Source organism: Trypanosoma cruzi, genomic scaffold, assembly GCF_000209065.1.
Source record: "Trypanosoma cruzi strain CL Brener 1047053516851 genomic scaffold, whole genome shotgun sequence".
In the NCBI taxonomy this organism is placed as follows: domain Eukaryota; phylum Euglenozoa; class Kinetoplastea; order Trypanosomatida; family Trypanosomatidae; genus Trypanosoma; species Trypanosoma cruzi.
Window position 1 is genome coordinate 149,456 of NW_001849577.1, and position 18,135 is coordinate 167,590.

General features: G+C 47.2%; 8 protein-coding genes across 8 annotated transcripts, besides 17 other annotated features; all 8 read right to left on the reverse strand.

Moving 5' to 3' along the window:
* Tc00.1047053510733.5 (hypothetical protein, conserved) lies at nt 1–373 on the reverse strand (the record flags this gene model as incomplete). Its single annotated transcript, XM_804057.1, has 1 exon — nt 1–373. A coding segment is annotated over one exon (373 nt), but the record flags the coding sequence as incomplete, so codon positions are not given.
* Nucleotides 1–1,159: a sequence feature (heterozygous, non-Esmeraldo-like haplotype).
* Nucleotides 393–416: a microsatellite.
* Nucleotides 813–2,462, reverse strand: Tc00.1047053510733.10 (p21-activated kinase 3, putative; the record flags this gene model as incomplete). The annotated part of the gene is made up of 1 exon (XM_804050.1): nt 813–2,462. One exon carries the CDS (start codon nt 2,460–2,462, stop codon nt 813–815), a length of 1,650 nt encoding a protein of 549 aa, XP_809143.1.
* Nucleotides 1,160–1,561: a sequence feature (areas merged during assembly that could not be assigned to a particular haplotype. This can correspond to areas where the two haplotypes were merged or to regions with more than two copies in the genome that were merged during assembly.).
* Nucleotides 1,562–2,373: a sequence feature (areas merged during assembly that could not be assigned to a particular haplotype. This can correspond to areas where the two haplotypes were merged or to regions with more than two copies in the genome that were merged during assembly.).
* Nucleotides 2,374–2,474: a sequence feature (haploid, Esmeraldo-like haplotype).
* Nucleotides 2,475–2,518: a sequence feature (haploid, non-Esmeraldo-like haplotype).
* Nucleotides 2,519–18,135: a sequence feature (heterozygous, non-Esmeraldo-like haplotype).
* Nucleotides 2,849–2,891: a microsatellite.
* On the reverse strand, nt 2,906–3,520 carry Tc00.1047053510733.20 (hypothetical protein, conserved; the record flags this gene model as incomplete). The annotated part of the gene is made up of 1 exon (XM_804051.1): nt 2,906–3,520. The coding sequence occupies one exon, from the start codon at nt 3,518–3,520 to the stop codon at nt 2,906–2,908; it is 615 nt and encodes a 204-aa protein (XP_809144.1).
* Nucleotides 3,686–3,722: a microsatellite.
* Nucleotides 3,867–4,334, reverse strand: Tc00.1047053510733.30 (hypothetical protein, conserved; the record flags this gene model as incomplete). The annotated part of the gene is made up of 1 exon (XM_804052.1): nt 3,867–4,334. The coding sequence occupies one exon, from the start codon at nt 4,332–4,334 to the stop codon at nt 3,867–3,869; it is 468 nt and encodes a 155-aa protein (XP_809145.1).
* Nucleotides 4,490–4,521: a sequence feature (AT_rich).
* Nucleotides 4,714–5,817, reverse strand: Tc00.1047053510733.40 (hypothetical protein, conserved; the record flags this gene model as incomplete). The annotated part of the gene is made up of 1 exon (XM_804053.1): nt 4,714–5,817. The coding sequence occupies one exon, from the start codon at nt 5,815–5,817 to the stop codon at nt 4,714–4,716; it is 1,104 nt and encodes a 367-aa protein (XP_809146.1).
* Nucleotides 5,954–5,975: a sequence feature (AT_rich).
* Nucleotides 6,728–8,185, reverse strand: Tc00.1047053510733.50 (hypothetical protein, conserved; the record flags this gene model as incomplete). The annotated part of the gene is made up of 1 exon (XM_804054.1): nt 6,728–8,185. One exon carries the CDS (start codon nt 8,183–8,185, stop codon nt 6,728–6,730), a length of 1,458 nt encoding a protein of 485 aa, XP_809147.1.
* Nucleotides 8,707–8,737: a sequence feature (AT_rich).
* Nucleotides 8,948–9,042: a sequence feature (A-rich).
* Nucleotides 9,162–9,183: a microsatellite.
* Nucleotides 10,476–10,514: a sequence feature (GA-rich).
* Nucleotides 10,719–11,063, reverse strand: Tc00.1047053510733.54 (hypothetical protein, conserved; the record flags this gene model as incomplete). Its single annotated transcript, XM_804056.1, has 1 exon — nt 10,719–11,063. The coding sequence occupies one exon, from the start codon at nt 11,061–11,063 to the stop codon at nt 10,719–10,721; it is 345 nt and encodes a 114-aa protein (XP_809149.1).
* Nucleotides 11,232–11,255: a microsatellite.
* Nucleotides 11,507–11,529: a microsatellite.
* Nucleotides 11,546–18,135, reverse strand: Tc00.1047053510733.60 (DNA polymerase epsilon catalytic subunit, putative; the record flags this gene model as incomplete). The annotated part of the gene is made up of 1 exon (XM_804055.1): nt 11,546–18,135. A coding segment is annotated over one exon (6,590 nt), but the record flags the coding sequence as incomplete, so codon positions are not given.

The window sequence follows — 18,135 nt, forward strand, 5'->3', positions numbered from 1 at the left end:
AAGCCGTCCATATGACAGTACAAAATGTAAACCACGAGGCACATGAAACATTCACCCACATAATAGGACCCGCGTTGGACGGGATTGCACAGGATAATTCTGCAACGCACAATGACACCGGTATGCCCCATAAAAATGGAATAAGAAATAGAAAGATTATCGTCAAGAGAGGTCCTCCTGCACTGACAGACTCCTCCAATCCATATCCCCCGCTGATACTCGCGGTGTAAATAACTCCCAATAGTGTGAGTGTCGTCAATGCAGTCTTGGGACGGGATTCCGAATCACCGTCTGGAATACGAAATCGGACTGTCGGAGAGAGATATCTGGTTGTATCGGCAGGATCCGCCTCTATCTGGGTAATTCCCCCCATGGCTCTCTGAGAATGACTACTCTCTCTCTCTCTCTCTCTCTCTGTTTTTCGTGTAGAAATTTCAGGGAAGAAAGAAAAAAAAAAGTCTTCCTCTAAGAAATTTCCCTTACCTTTTAACTGCCGGCAACAACAAGCCCCCAGCAAGCAAAAGTAACAAAAAGAGAGAGGGGGGAAAAAAAAGAGGGACAAAACAAAGTATGTATGCCGTCTATAAATACACAACTGGTGCATTGCGGCAAATACCAGGGTATCAGCGAAAAGCTTACGCACAGAAGGTGCCAAAAGAATTGTGGTGCTTTGATGTGTGGAGAGAGACGGTGGAAACAAAAAAGTGCAGGTGCGCATAGTGTTTTTTTAAGATCATTACAGCAGAAACAAACAAAAAGAAAAACACAAAAGAAAAGGTTTAGCAAGCATTTGGTAGAGTAGTCCAAAACAACTATTTCCTCCGTTGCAGGATGGTTGCCACAAACCGACACGTTGGTTCCGCCTTTTTTACAATAAAGGGGTGTCTTAGGGCGTCATCAACACTGGGACGCCGCGCAGGATCCTTTACTAAAAGGAATGACGCAAATTCTCTGCATAGTGAAGACCAACGGTTCGCCGTTCTCATAACTGGCGGTGGTCCCGTGCTCACTGTAAGAAGCGCTCGCATGGGATTCATGCCCATCAACGGTGGTTGTCCATCACACATTTCCAAAAAAAGAATTCCAGCACTCCACACATCGGCCTTGTCATTGTACGCCTTTCCACCTGCGACTTCAGGAGCCATCCAGTACGGTGTCCCAACGAGTGTTCTGCGCATCCCTCCCGGAGAAGTAAGAAGTGTGGCAAAGCCAAAGTCCCCCAATTTTACTTCGCCATTTGAAGATAAGAGAACGTTATCAGACTTTACGTCGCGGTGGACGCATCGAGCGTTATGGAGACACCGAAGAGCTCGAAGTACCTCTCGTATCAGTGTTGCCAGCTGTGCCTCCGTAAATTCTACTGGTTCTCCCTCCGATGGGATCAGTAAATCTGTCAATTTGCCTCCATCCATTAACTCCATAGCAAGAAATAAATGTTTTCCCTTTCGATAACAATCATAAAGCGTCACAATATTGGGATGATGAAGTGCCTTAAGCAGTGACATTTCCTTCACAAGGGATTGAGGCACTTTGTGATCGCCCCTCACCGTAATACGCTTGATTGCAACTTTCCTACCATCCACGACTCTCACGGCTTTGAATACCTCACCCTGTGATCCACCGTCTAGCCTTTCCCAGTCGCTAAAGAGAGACTCTGGATCCCCCGCAGAGAGCAATGGCTCCAGCGCCCCGCCCTCATTCTCCGACGGCAAGGGAAAGGGGGGCACACCTGCTTTATCTTCATACCGTTTCTCAGTTACTCCCTCCTCTGAAATGGGTGGAAGATCTTCCAGCATGCCGCGTTGCATCTGAACTTCATAAAGAGTCGTAGCACAGTTTAGTGCCGTTGTCTCATTTCCCGCCATCTCAGCGCACGTTATGCCCTGACGCAGCAGCCATTCCCGCATTGGCAACGGGAGAAGTTCGAGGCCAAAGTCATTCTTACCGCGTGCGGCTCTTAAATGAATGCGGTGGTTAACTCGAGTCGGTGGCCCAAATGTGATGGAGGCCGTCCGCACATGTCTTGCGCTGATTTTTGCAAGGAAGGCAATCGTGCCGCACAAGTCCTCCACGTTCTCAAAGGAGAAGTGCACTTCGTGTGGCTTCACAGGAAATAACCCCTTTTCCTCACGAACAAAATGTAAACACGGGACAATTTCCAATACAAAAGGGTGCCCGACGCAGCATTCCTCCTTCATGGAACAACGCCGAATGATCGCCTCCGGGAGATACATGATTTTGATGGGATGACATGAGTCCTTCTTTTGGGAAAAACATAAAAGATAATTGCCGCTTGTCGCTAACCAATTAAGTTCCCACACAAAAATGTTGGAAACGCGACGCCTTCGAGATACCCACCCAGAGTACTCCGGTTCATTATAACTCTGAATCTGGGAGAGTGTAAAGTTCTTCCTGATAAGTTCTTGACAAATTTCTTTGTCACGACGATTCAACGTTAGCATGACGTTATCAAATATTATCTTCGCCCTCCTTATAAATACTGTGGTGGCAATAGCCTAAGGCCGCATAAGTGGCTGTGGTCACATGTGATACCAAGAGAAAAGGTTGTTATTGTTTTTTTATCAAAAGGAAGAGCCAGTCACAGCCACCAAACGACATCAACGACAACAACAAAAATATGTCATGGATAAGACAATTTCCCCACACATGTACGCCCCCTCAGATAAATAAAGGAGTGTGGACACATTAAACAGCACGACTAAGAAAAGACTCAAAAATTACGCGTCGTTGCGGCAGCAGAGAAGAAAACAACCAAAAAGTTCCTCCCACAAGACAGACACGCACAAAGTTGGAAAAAAGAAGGGTACACAACAACACAAAGGACAGGAGAAAAGAAAGAGAAAAAGAAAAAGAAAAGAAGGAAAAGAAAATGCCACCGCTATCACTATTTCCCTCGAAGTCGAGCGAACTGCTCCTCCAGATCGTCTTTTTCGCTATCCACCGTTTCCACTGCCATGGGATTCGTTTTGCTTATTCTAATCTTATCATCCAGGTGCTGTTTGATGTCCAGTCCGTGTTCATCCGCCACCTGCGCCATGAGTGTGCTTACCTCATCCTCCGGCATACTAGTGGCCGTTGTCTGTCCAATCGCGTTTTCCATGTATTCCGAGGCGACATCCATTGTCTCAAACTGTTTCTCAAACTTGTCCATGAGGACCGAGATGGCCTCCGGATTCATTGACTGAAGAACCTTGTCCATTCCCCTCACCATTTGTCCCATTCCCTTCGTTACCATCTTCATCTTTACGGCAGTATCAAGCCGTGAAACAACGGCGTCCATGCGAGCCGCAAGGCGAAGATGGTTAAGTGCCTCGTTCTTCTTACGGATGCTGTTCTGCGCAAAGATACGGGCCCCGTCCATGTTCCCCTTTTCCATCGCCTTTTTGCACTTCTGCATTTCCTGTTTCTGTTCCTTCTCACAACGCGTGGAGTTCTTCCCAAACTGCTTCGCGACAAACTTCAGTTGAAACTGGAGATCTTGTAACTGGTTGAGTGACATCGTGAATTGCTGCTGCGTGTGTTACTCACCGGCGACAGGAAAAAAAATTGAAGAAAAGAAAAACAAAATAAGAGTGAAGGTGGGAGACTCAACGCCAACAGCGTACATGTCTGTATGTCCACAGAAACGCAAAGAAATTCAAACCTCCATCAACATTCCCCGCTCAAAAAAAAAAAAAAAAAAAAAAAAAAAAGGAAAGAAAGGGAGGGAGAGAAAGCGTAAATCACGCTTGCAACATTACCAAACAACAAACCAAAGCCCTCTGGGGCCAATCCCAATACACACACACACACAAGCATACGTACGCTGAAAGTAAATCCCCAAACTTTGCTCCCTTAGAAACGAATCATTCTGCATCCGGATTCATGAGTCTATCCATTTCCATTATCAACGTCTCGTTCTCCAGCGCCGCCGCCACCCTTTCTTTGTCCGAAATCTGCTTCTCTAGTTCGCGCTGTTGCAGATGCGAGCCATCAACTAATTTAATGTCAATTTTCCAATCACACATCCGCGGTGGGAGAGCCTCCTTCAACTTGGCGTAAACACAAAGACAAATAAGTGCCATAAGACTGCAGTGCTGCACGGTCGGTTTCAAGACGACTGTCACCACCGCTATTCGCTTTGGGGTGGGTGCGCCACTCACGCTTTTCCCGCCATCTCCAGCAAGGGAATCGCTATGATACTGGTCGTACTCAATGCTGCAGCGATCCTGTGCCACAACCCCCAAGTCCGCCAGCGTGTAACTCCGTTTCTCTGGGTCCCGGATGGTGGACAACTCGTAAAACACATCTTCTGCTGTGTAAAAGTCGATCATTTTTTTTTTTTTTTGAATGCCGCGCCGCGCAAACTCACAGACACCTAAAAAAGAATTGCTCACTGGAGAAGATATACATGTATATGTATATATATGGCCAGTGCAGCTTGTGTACTCCCAACGCGAGAGAGCATCACCAAAGCATAAAGGCGGCCAAATAAAAAAAAAAGAAAAAAAAAATATAATTCTTCATCAAAGAAAGCAATGAAACAATAAACGTTAGTAGAACACAAGACGAAAATAAGCAACCCTTTTTTGTTGTTGTTGTTGTTTAGCTTTTTCTGTTTTCCTGACGGTACATTTACATAATGGGGAAATATTCACACCCACCAACGCACAAACAGAAACACAAAAAAATTTACTACGGCTTCTGTTCCCCTTATTTGCTTTCCGTCAAGGGTATTTCAAACCACTCGCACCACTCTTCTATTTCCTGTACTACTGGATGCCGCTCACCGTAGAAATGTTGCGACGTCGCCCGTGCTGTTTGCAGATGATGCGCCGCCTCCCCTTTTTTACTTACCCAAAGAAGAAATAGGCCAAGCACAAACTCTGCTCGTGCTGTCGTCGGGTGCAAGGGGGTGAAGCGATCTTTCTGAATGTTATAAATGGCATGCAACATCTTAGAAACGTCGGCTAAATTTTCCTTTCCAAAGGCCTTCGCAGATGAATATCCCGTGTCCTGCACAACCTCATCGTCCTCGTAGCGCTTGACGGACCTTGCTGCTAGGGTTTCCTCCACAATAGCCTTCAGGAGACCTCGCAGGTGTTCCAACCAAATGTTCTTTACCGTGTCGTAAAGCGCCATTGCTCCTTCCATACTTGCCTTTGTCGCAAACACATTGGCCAGGTCAAAATACCCAAAGGCTGTCAATATGTTCTCCGGTCCATTCATAACGCTCAGATAGTACGTGGCAGCTGTCAAATGCTGTACAGCGGCTTCAAGTTTATTATCAGCAGCGTACAAGAGCCCAAATGCCTGATGAAGTTCCGCTTTCATTGCTGTGTCAACGTCCTGCGGGTGGTTAAGGACAATAGAGTGGGCAAGTGACAACATTTCCTCTGCGTTTCCATAGCGTTCTAAAAACTGGTTGGTGCGCGCCAGGTGAAAGTAGGCTGGAAGTAGCTTCACACTTGTTCTTCCGTAAAACCGTTCCTTTAAACGCAGCGTTTTGACACCTGCCTCAGCTGCCCCCTCGCCGTCCCCCTCCACCAGAAGCCTGCGGCTCTCCTCCTGGGCTCGGTCCAGCAATTGGACAATGACACTAGCTACACGATCGCCGTGGGCGGAACGGGCTGCCAATGCATTTATCCCATTGGCCGGCGCGTCCATCAAGCGGAGTAGTTCATTAAACTTATTTTCGAGACTCGCCCACCCTGCGCCTGAAATGTCAAAGGGATCACCATCCAGTGTCCCTGCTCCATGCAACACAGAGGGACGGCCTCTTGTGCTGGGTCCAGGCATGCCTCTTTTTGTAGACATAGATGTCAAAATCTATATCAGCACAGAAATTTAAATGAGAAATAAACAAAAAAAAAGGAGAATGAAATAGGTTAAAAAATAGATACAACAACAACAACTTTAGCTCAGCAGACGCACCGCAAAGAGAAAGAACCCCTATTATATATATATATATATATGGCCACTTTTATGTAGTGATTTGTTTTTTTCAGGGAAGCAAGTTTTCACAATATTCTGAACCCTTGCTTGACGCCATTCGACCCAAAAAGCACAGCTCTTGAACAACCCTTCGTGAAAAATATTTTTAAAATCAGCTACAATCTCCACGCTGGAAGAATCCCTCTGTTCTTCCTTCCTTAGAGGTAACACTCTGCCATCCTATTCCACCTCTTTTTCATGCATCCTCAGATTCAAGAAACCCAACAAACTCCATTAGGTATCCAATTTGACCAAATAAGGAACGCATTCAAACCAAAAAGCGAAATGAAAAAGTATCTGTGCTCGATCTCATGGAGATTTCAACTGCATTGCCATGGAAACACACTCAAGTACCCTGAGTTATCGTAGAAAGCCAATAGCCCTCAAAAGGAATGTCACCTCACATCCTTGGGAACGACCAGCCCACAGGGAAAAAACCCCTTTATAAATGACGATGTGCCATCACTCAAAAAGTTCTTAATCCTCACTAAACTAAAAGGCAAAAAGGAGTAAAACGAATAATGACAACTGAAAATAAAATCATGCAACAACTAGCGGTATGCAGAATAAATTAAATTCTTTTTTAGTGAAGTGAAAGCGTGGTTCAGCGTCGCTACGTAATATTAAATTCATATTCACCCGGTTTTACAAAAAAATATTTTAGTTCTCCTAAAGTTAGACCTTAATTCTCATTTAATTATGACCATAGGGATTTGTTATCGTAGTTAATTGCCTAGTCGCTTTCTTCAAACTTAGTGCTTTCACGATTGTTATCAAGATTTGGAGTAACACGCCCGAAGCCACGGCCACCACGATCACCGAAACCACGGCCACCACGATCACCGAAGCCACGGCCACCACGATCACCGAAGCCACGGCCACCACGATCACCGAAGCCACGGCCACCACGATCACCGAAGCCACGGCCACCACGATCACCGAAGCCACGGCCACCACGATCACCGAAGCCACGGCCACCACGATCACCGAAACCACGGCCACCACGATCACCGAAGCCACGGCCACCACGATCACCGAAACCACGGCCACCACGATCACCGAAACCACGGCCACCACGATCACCGAAACCACGGCCACCACGATCACCGAAGCCACGGCCACCACGATCACCGAAGCCACGGCCACCACGATCACCGAAGCCACGGCCACCACGGTTACCAAAACCATTGTATCCATTTTCCTCCCTATTTTCGACACGACTAACCTTCTTCACAGGTTCATCCTCCCCTTCTTCAGCACGACTAGTGCGTTTGGAAGAAGCATGCACCGGCTCGTCGTCGCTGTCGGAGTCGGCCATGGCCTTTTTGGGAGCAGCCTTGGGTGATGGCTTGCTGGGCTTGCGCACCGGCTCGTCGTCGCTGTCGGAGTCGGCCACGGCCTTTTTGGGAGCAGCCTTTGGTGATGGCTTGCTGGGCTTGCGCACCGGCTCGTCGTCGCTGTCGGAGTCGGCCATGGCCTTTTTGGGAGCAGCCTTTGGTGATGGCTTGCTGGGCTTGCGCACCGGCTCGTCGTCGCTGTCGGAGTCGGCCATGGCCTTTTTGGGAGCAGCCTTGGGTGATGGCTTGCTGGGCTTGCGCACCGGCTCGTCGTCGCTGTCGGAGTCGGCCATGGCCTTTTTGGGAGCAGCCTTTGGTGATGGCTTGCTGGGCTTGCGCACCGGCTCGTCGTCGCTGTCGGAGTCGGCCATGGCCTTTTTGGGAGCAGCCTTGGGTGATGGCTTGCTGGGCTTGCGCACCGGCTCGTCGTCGCTGTCGGAGTCGGCCATGGCCTTTTTGGGAGCAGCCTTGGGTGATGGCTTGCTGGGCTTGCGCACCGGCTCGTCGTCGCTGTCGGAGTCGGCCATGGCCTTTTTGGGAGCAGCCTTGGGTGATGGCTTGCTGGGCTTGCGCACCGGCTCGTCGTCGCTGTCGGAGTCGGCCATGGCCTTTTTGGGAGCAGCCTTTGGTGATGGCTTGCTGGGCTTGCGCACCGGCTCGTCGTCGCTGTCGGAATCCTCATTAATCTGATTTTTGGCGGCAATAAGTGCCGAAAACTTAAGCCTTCGAGCTGCCGAAACGACGGCTGAATTGGCCAACTTCAAAGCCTCTGCTGCGTCTGCGTAGTTTGCCTCCTGAAGGTAGCGGTAAATTTGAGCATCAAGCTCGTTCTTCGGAAGCCGTATCACAGACATTTTTTTATCCCTTTATCTGTCGCCAGTACGGTTTAAGCCCAAAAAGACAAGACGGAAAATAAATAAAAAATCATGCAAAAACAACATGCTCCCGGCTGAAGCCTTGTCCTTCGTTCCCATAAAGTGAAAGGACAGCAACAAGAGAGAAACGACAGTTTGGTTCAGTGCGCCCAGCATCCCCCGCTTCAAAAACGAGTTAACCCGCACCCACACTCAGACAGTAGTAAACCGACTCCAAATATATTTGTCGTGATAACCGGGCTCGTTGTGAACCCACGAACTGGCAGCTTTCACGGTTTCCTCAGCCCCTGTTTTCCCCCTCCACGTGGAGGGTGAAAGGAAGAAATGCGTGGGGCAACAGAAAAGGGGAAAAAGGACTACACTCATTTTTCTCCAAAAGTAACACGCTAAAAAGCACACTAACCAACAAATAAATAAACAGAGCAGTTCCACAAAGTACCTCATTTCCTAATTGACCCCATCTTATTGAACAATCTTTCCCACACGCTATTCAAATGCAGTATATATATATATATAATAATAATAATAAAACTGTCCACGACTCGTCCCTCTTTTTTTATTTTATTTCCAAAAATATTGATGTATCCAGAAGGAAATTCAATGCACATACCACCGCTCTCATGCCAACTTCAAAAATTATCCCTGCTGCACAATTGAGTGTGAAGTTTGCAAGCCGCAACACATCCATCTCTCCCCTCTCCCCTTTCCACCCCCACCCCCCCCAAAGTAGCGCACTCAACCAAAGAAAGAAAACACATACAAGAAAAAAAACGGGGGAAAAGTGGTAACAGTAAAAAAAAAAAAAATGGAAATATAAACCCAAAACAAACAAAAAACGTCGTTGTTATTTTTTATTCTTCCAAACAAACTAACACTTAAATACACTGAAATACACGCAAAAAAAAAAAAAATGTAGTTCATACTTCCCTCGCCAATGAGAACACAAAAATATTCGTTTTTTTTTTTTTTTTTTTTTTGGTATAAATTTTATGTTTGCAGTTGTACTCAAGGAAAGCGAGGATGGGTGAGAACAAAAAAAAAAGCCCGTAAAAAAGGAAAAAAAAGCCAAGCCGATCAACGGATTCCATGGGCTTCACTGTTTTTGCCCTTGCCACGCGGTGACAAGCCTAATTATACCAAGCCAGATATCTCTTCAATTTCAACGCTAGAAATACGATTGCCATTCTCATTACTATTTTCGTTTTCAGGAAAGTTTTCAGCAACAGGAGTTACTGCCTTCGGAAATAAATGCAGCACAAGTAGATCCTCTCGTAAGAATGAGCCTCGGCAATTAGGACAGCTGGCATACCCGGGAGACACCGTCTTTCTTAAAACTTTACGTGCACAGCTGGCGCACAACCAATGGCCGCAAGGCCACCAGATCATCCGCCGACGGAAACGTGATAGACATACATAACACTCATCCACGGGGAAATCATCCTCATCGTATTCCGTTTCCATGTTTGAGTAAGCTAGAAAGCCAAACGGCTCTGAAGATACTTCCCTGCCTGCAAATTGCATTCGCCGGGCCTCAAAAAAACGCCCTAAAACTTCAAGACGTCTCCTTGCATAAGCAGTTTGAGTTGTCGCCTCCTCCATCCAGTTTGGATTAGACATCGGATACGCCTCCGCCAGCTTGCTTTCTTCAATCATCGTGGATTGGCCATTCATCTGCGTACCCCTCCGATCGTCTTGCTGTTGTGACCTGCCTGATTGGCTTGCATCCCTACTTCGACGCAACCACTCAATATACTTCCCTCTGAAGATGTAGAGATAAGTGATGCCGGTGAAAATAACGAGTCCACCCAGTGCCATGAGAGCGATAGAAAACATCCTTAGCGATCTCGTTACTGGTGGAACAGGCCCAATTCGCACAAATCCCGATAAATGCCTTTCTTTTGACCACCAACACGGCACGTGCGCCGGAGATGAAACCATGCAAAAATACATGGGATCGATCTTATCCCAGATTTTCACTTGCCGTGAGATTGGGCCGGTCGTAAGAGTAACAATGGGGAAGGCGCAGTTTATATAAAAGATGGAGCACACACCAGGCTGGTTAAATAAAAGGCTCTCAGTTCGTTGTTGAAGAATTTCATCATATGCGTAGTAAATAATTCCCCCAATAATTATTGAAATCGTGGCGGAGACGCACAAAATAAAAGAGAGCCACACTATTACAACCATAAGAAAATATGTTGCCCTTAAAAAAAAAAAAATTCGAGATACGCACGCGTTGTATAAAGCACAAACAACGTGAAAGAGGTCCAAAAAGAAGGAAAGAGAAAAAAGAAAAAGAAAGAGAAAGGGTTAAATTCACAGATTTTTTTAAAAAACTCAAAGCACACAAAAAAACAGAAGCAAAGAAAAAGACGGATGATGGCAGCAGCTGCCTCAGTACATCCCCTCACTTTTACCACCGAAGTTTCCACAAGAAAAAAAAAATAGCAGCAAAAATCCTTCCTCTCTCTTTGCCCCGCCCACACACACATCACACCATGAAAAAACATTTTCATCTTCGACCTCGCTGCACCCGCCAGTCATACCGCAAATGCCTTAACTTTTTCCCATGTCGGCTGCTGGATGCCTCGGCCTTCACCGGATGCGGTGTTTTTACGCGATTGAAAACTGTTTCTGCTGATCGACCAACGTAGTACGGCTTTGTGGTTGTGCCACATTTCTCGCAAGACTCGCCTTGGTAGACCCGCTGCGTCGTTTTTGTCACCCACACATTCGAAGAACCCCAAGAATTCTGGCACACCCGACATCGAAAAAAACCCCGGCGCCTAGCAAGAGGTGGAGGTGTAAACATGATGTGGCGTGGCCGCATGTACAACAACCACGTCACGGCTAGCATTCAGGTAAGCGGGGAGGTAGCACCGATAACAAACTGTAAAGTAAACAAGAAAAACTCCCTGGCGTTCAGGAAACAGATCCAATGGGATCCTGTTCAAGTAACAATTAGGCCCTAATGAAGCTTTTGTGGGCTACGGTGCAAGAGTAAAGGAAAGGAACATGCATACAAATGTATATATATATATATATATATTATTCCAATTGCGTGCCTCTCCTATAGACAGGTATGTGCAGAGAAAAGTCAAACAAGCGTAGCCCCTGCCTTTTAGCTTATGCCTGTTTCATGATTTCATCGTGATGCAAAACGCCGTGTGATTCTATGTGGAAAGGGCCGCAGCAGCGGCAAGACTTCCCGGTCTCTATGGAAGTTACTCCACTCACTTTTTATTCCCCATCATCCCCACTCATTCCCTCTTTTTCTTTTCTTTCCATTCTTCTTCACTGTCTCTCTCTCTCTCTCTCTCTCTATTTGTTCGAGTCGACTCAGGAGAAGCGAAGCGCCAAATCAACGCTCTCTTTTAACCATGGGAAGTCCTGAATGAGGGCAAACTTGCGCAATGCCTGAAGCTGAGAGGCGATCGGCTTGCCTTTTCCTACAAGAGGACCGCAACAACTCTGACTTATGAAGCTCGACGCAACCTCATTGCACTTGCTGCACTTAAAGTCCTGCTGCAAATGGTTCATAACGAGGTCGTTGACACGTCGCACAAGGTGGGACTCCAGGGCGGATGTGGAAATTGGTGCATGGCACCAATCGCAGCGCAAACGTTTTTCCTGCACGCCCAAGTCGAGAAGGAGATCGTGGTTGCAAAAACTGCACCTCACCATTAGCAAGCGACATTCTGCTTCGACATCTGGAATCAGCTGGGCTAACGGGGAAAAGGGACTAACCCCACAAAGGCGCAAACAGTTATTGTGCATCTTCCCCACAACCCCATCATTGTGGAATAAATCGAGTAAACGACAAATGGTCTTAGTGTACTCCAACGCCACTGCAACACCCGACAAGGGTGTATCGCCACTCGGAACCTCACCTTCCTCATACAAGTCTTTGCGTTCCATGAGTCCATGGACCTCATCGATAAGTTCACCATGCAGTTTATTCTCAATTGCAGCCTTAAAAGCCTTCACTTGTCTTAATAGAATTTGCTCACTTTTGGTGGCAAGAACAACCGTGGGGTCTGCTTGAATTTCCTGAAACACCTTTTCACGTATCTCTGCAATGAGCCGTAGTGTGCTTTCAACGCGCCGAAAAAAGACACTCTTCACCTTCTTGGGCAGCCTACCCCAGATTGTAAACGCATTTTCAACCCTCAGCCTTTCAGGTGGCATTTGCTCCCTCTCCTTCAAACCAAGAGCATCTTCACTAGAAAGGCATAAGCATGCAAAATCTCGCTTGTCAAGAACCATAAATGGACACCAATATCGAATAGGCTGAAGAGACAAGAGGAGTAACATGGGTTGGTCCTGCAAAGAATCCACCATGTAACGAGCAAAACTAACTGCATCCTGAATGGTATGCTTAGGGGTAAGCACAACAATCGAATCTCCATCCACCTTTACGGTACGTCCACCCAATTTTGCCAGACGGATAAGAACATTGGTGAGGGCTCGATGAGCAAGCTTACTTACAAGTTCTAGCAACCGAGGTTCATAGCAACAGGAGACAGGGTCACGAATCCAGCGTGCAAAGCTTGCAAGAAGGGCGTCCGCCACCGGGTTTGCCACCACTTGACCAAGTAGATCTGAAACAAGATCCCGCAAGATATTGAAGTGTGTAGTCACACCGCGATCGCAGAGAATGTGCACATTGAGGCCATCCTCTTCTTGAATTATCTGCGAGAATAAAACGGCAACCACATCCAACCTGGCTAAACTAAACTCTACACACCATGAAAAATACCCACCCGGCATAACGACCTGACGAGAACGCTCTTCCACAGCCTCGTAGGCAATGGATATATCGTGCGAATTCCACAAGACATGAGAGCGAGAGTGAAGTGAACGACTAAACATGACATCCCACACATGCGCACATGTGTCCTGCGCAAGATTACAGAGAGGAATACCCGAAAGTCGACTAAATGCGATACGTTCTTCTATCCAAAGAAGAGAAGCAAAATACCGCTGTAAAAGCCGTTTCGCCAGTAAACGCGTCCAACGAAATGGATCTGCTAACAGTCGTTCATCTTCCACAGCACCAAGAACGCGCAAATACGGCAGTGACTGAGGAAGAGAGCGTTGCGTTAAAAGCTGCAGAGTCGGAACGCCACTCTCAAGAACAGCAAACAAGGGCGGTCTCCCACTTTCCATCACTTCCATCAGGACTCTGTAAATAAGTTTCCATGCGCTTGTAATATCAGATGCAACTTCCGTCATAAATTCAAGTGGGTTCACTGACGCATTCATGGCTTTTGTCACCTCCAAAAGAAGAGAACCCCAATTTATTGTTGGAATCGGTGCCGATGCAGGTTGAACAGTAACCACCACAGCCGTTTTTGCGTGGTGATTGACCACGCCAAGCAAACCACGGGTATCAGAAGCCACATGAAAAATAAAAACAAATCGATCGGTGGAATTCTGAAGATAATTGCTACTCGCCGTACTTTCCAACTCCTCGAGTTCAAACACGTCTCGCATGGACGGCCGATGTCGTGAGCCGCGCAAATGAACGTCCGCTATGACGTTTGCACAGCAGCCAATTTTCTCAACAAAAGTATCGCTTCGGGTAATGTGATTTTCGTAAACGGCAAGGACATCCTCCCGCGTACTCAGCAGCGCATTGAGCACACGCTCCCCCTTAGATCCAGGTGGAATGTCAATCTGCTGTAAATTTGTTGCAAGACGACCTCGAGGTAGTATCCGAGTATTATTTAACACCTTCGCACCAGGAGCCTGAAACTGTAGAGTGGCATCCACGATAACACGACGTGGGACGACGCAGCGAAATGTATGTAACGTTTTTTCAAGTGCGGCAATAACAGTCACCATTCCTGTTTCTTCCTTATCGGATCGCACCTCCAAGATGTGCCACGTCGCTGTCAGTGCCTTGGACTTAATATCAATAAAATGATTGCTGACGGCCGTTCCATCAACAAGAAGGGTATCGTTTGCATCAAGCAGCATCTCTCGACGAAGTTTCGCACGATGCGTCCATGCGTCCCTCTGACGCTGCAGCCACGTCTTCAAACCAGAAGCCGTAAAGAACGCTGTGTCCAGCGCAACGGTACTCTTCGGGGAGAAGTACTTTGCTTTGAGGGCATCAACCGCCTCCTCCTCCCGTGCTTCTTCCTCCTGCCGTATACGATCGACATCATCATCGAATACACTCTCGCGATCCTCTCCACAATCGCTTTCGAAATCTTCTTCCTTCACACCATTCTTTTTCGTATTCCTCCTTGCCAGCGTCACCGTACAGGGTACCCCCGCTTTATTGAGTGGAATGAGCTCCTCCACGTCCGGGATGGCGCTCTCATTTGCCTTCATTTTTGCAAGCATCCCGGTTAGACTAACTTGCCGAAACCTAGAATTTTGCTGTTGAAGTCGCTTATGCAACCATTCTGGATAGGGCACACGTGGTACTGGGTTTGGTACTTTTTGCAGTGCCGCGGGAATCGTAATTATCTTCTGCACACATGCGTTGAATCTTGCAATGTAGTAATCCCAGTCTAACAGCTGACGGAGGTCAACGTCCAGCGACAGTGAGTTGTCCCCTGTCCACTTGCGAAGGAAGTGCAAACGCAATGTCGGGTCAGCACGAAAAATGGTGAGAGGAATCGGACGCTCCGTTACTGGGCGACCGGCAGGAAGACGCGAAATAACAAATTGACACGCCAATCCCTTATCCTTCACCATTTGTGGACCCAAAAACTCCGCTATGCGGCGTGCCGTGGTTAGCGCCAGTGACTTCTGTGAGTCCGGGTACTCGGCGAGACGTCGTGTCATGTTGCTGCTTTCCGATAGTTTCTCAAGAATTTCTTCCGTCTCATAACCCTCCCCTTTTGAGTACAACATGTCTAGTGCCGCGTTGGCGACCACGGCGGCGGAGGCGTAGGAATCCACAAGACTGTTCCCGTCAAGAAACCGACAAAATACCTGCGACTGAAAGTCTTTAATAAGCATCAGCTCGCCACGTCGCTTTAGTTCAAATCCCTTCAATTCGGCAAGTCCTCCATCCGGATTAAACACAGCGTAGCGCTTTTTAATGCTTTTTCCTTCTTCCCGACTTGCTGGTAACAACATAGCCAAATAAGGCCCGTCCACCTCAAAATAAATGGAACACTCGCTCCGTTTTTCATACACGCCAGGGGCAATGCATGTTTGGTATTGGTGATTCGTGTAATCATCGTGCACCATTTTGTTAAGAACAACGCATGGATATGAGATTGTCACCTTTGACTTTGAAGGATGTGAGGTCGTGAAGATAAAATTTTCTGGAAACTCCTTGGGAAGACAACACCATATGCCATCCGTGTCAAGTTCAAGCGTCACACCAATTTGTTGCACAAGTGCCCGTGCCATCTGAATGAGTCTAGCTCCAAGGTATGTTACGATACCAGCCATTTCCATGCTATACCAACGGCTGCCCTTCCGCATGACATAGCCGTAGAAAGAGTTGAGGATACATTTGTGAGCTAACTGAAGGGATTCCATCTGGACACAGCGACTTTTGCAAAGTTTGACTTCTTCTGCTTCTTTGGCCGCGTCTAGTCGTTTCTTCCACGTCTTGAGGGCGGCTTTATACTCGTAACGCCGATCGCGAAACAAACGGACCGTATCCACGTAGAATGAGTTCTCGCGCTGGCATACAACATCTGTGCGTAAAATTTCACGCGATTCATGAATTTTACCGTAAGCCTTCCGACTATACTCCGCAAGACGCCTCTTCAAAAGATTAAACTGGGTGGTGTCCTGAAGTTTATGAAAAGCCTTAAACCCGCCTGCCTCTTCATCTTCCTCGTCCTCGTCATCACTCCCACTCCCACCTTTTCCTTCAAATTCTTTTGAAAGTAGGGCATTACGTGCTTCTTGTCGCTGGTGTTTGCTCTCTTGTCGATATCCTCCACTAAATTCATCGGTTTTTCTTCGAGAAAATGGGCGCTGCTTTCGCTCAAACGTCGTCCCCTCCAAGACATTTCCTTTGCGGTTGCCATAAGTTTTCTTTTGAACGGCAGAAAGATTTGCCTGCTGGATCGCGGCGGCTGCAAAAGATTCATTCTCCAGCTGAGCCTTTACTCTTTGGTATTCATGACGACTAGCGGTCAGAAATTCCCCTTTCCATTTCCACGTCATGGTTCGTTTGCACTGATGTTCGTTGTTTGGCGAATTAAAACAACATCCTGCACAGACATCTGGTTTGGGAATGGCATACGGTTGGAGTCTATTGGTAAGGATGATGTTGGGATACATGGCGCCTACGTCCAGATGATAAATGATGGGTTCACTCGATTGGCGTGGGTGATCCCTCAAAAACTCCAACTTTGCTTTCATTGCCATCTGCACCTCCTCATAGTTCGTCACGTCATTTACCTTGACGTCATTTTCCACCTCCAAAGCAAATCGTAGCGCATCATCAAGATCATCAATAAGCTTCTGGTACATGTCTGGATTCATGTTAAAACCGAGGGGAATATCACTACGAAACACCCCACTTTGAAGAGCTTCCACGCGTCCACCAATGTATGTTTCACTGTCAATTAGATGCCCATTAAAAAACTTCTCCAACTGTTGTTCTTTTTTATTCGGAAATATAACATTGTTTGCGTATGCCTGTACCATTAGCAGCGACTCGCAAAGACCGCCAGATCCTTTTCTTAGCACGTCATCAGGAGCCATGGGAATGATGGTAGAAAGTGAGTAAATAAAAGGGTGAACATATTTCTGATAAAGATACCACGTGGACACCGCATCGGAGACGGAATACGATGCCATTTGTTGCGGGTTCGTCTGTGCCAGCGGCAACATTTCCTCCGGATTCACTTCGATAGGGTCGTAACCCAATTTGTGTTTTGTCACCGCCTTCAGGCCCTGGCTCCCCTGTGGGAGGTAGCTGTCCCGCTTCACCCAGTAGAAGCAGTCAAGGTGGGGAATCTTGTGGTTTAAAAAGGCACCCTCAGCGCCCTGCGTGAAGCCAATCTCCTCCCGCATGTTTAACTGATGAAATAAGGATCGAGCATGAATAAAAGGAAAATCAAAGTAGTCCCCATTGTACGTGACGTACACGTTTGGCTTGTATTTCCGCATTTCATCATAAAAGCGCCGTAGGAGGGCCTTTTCGTTCGGCTCATTAAATGTTTCAAAAATACCCTCGTACTCCGGCCTTGGGGTGTACTCAAACGGATGAATGTCCATGGAAACAATATCACGATTGACAATCAAGTACCCACGTCCGTCAAGCATGTAGGAAATCATATAAATTTGATCTACCTCAGGCTGTGGAAACTTCAGTGGAGCCTTTGTGGTTTCAATATCAAATGCGCAAACCCGCGGCATGGCCGGAGCATACGCACTATCATCACAGCGTGTCACTTTCGTCTCACCTTCATGCACAATGACATCGTACCACACACCAACAAAAATGCCCAAATCAATGGCCACCCGCATGTGATACTTCACGTCGTATTCCCTCATCTCCTGCACCCAGTCAACCCATCGCTCCGATGACGTGTTTGAATCGAACGGGTCATCCTCAAATGTTTTGGCCATCACATCTCTCAGTGATCCTTCAAAAGGGTTTAGCAACGGGTTTGTAGCACCCATGGAGGCGTTACGCTTCACAAATTTCTCAAGTCGACCACGCACCACCGTTAAGTCCTGCACGTTTCTAAAAACAACCTTCAGATAGAGCCGCCGCCGACCGCTTAAGTGGTTGACAAGGTCTAAATCCTCCTTTTCGACCGTTTCAACGTGGTAAATCAGCTGCGGGCCAAAAAGAGACATGAGACCAAGCTCCACCTCGTGTTCATGCCCTTCTACCACAGAGACGAACATGTAGGGGCGATAGAACAGATTCACAAAAAAAATTTCGCCGTCATGATCCTGCAGAAGAAGAACAAGAGCGGCCCGCCCACCCG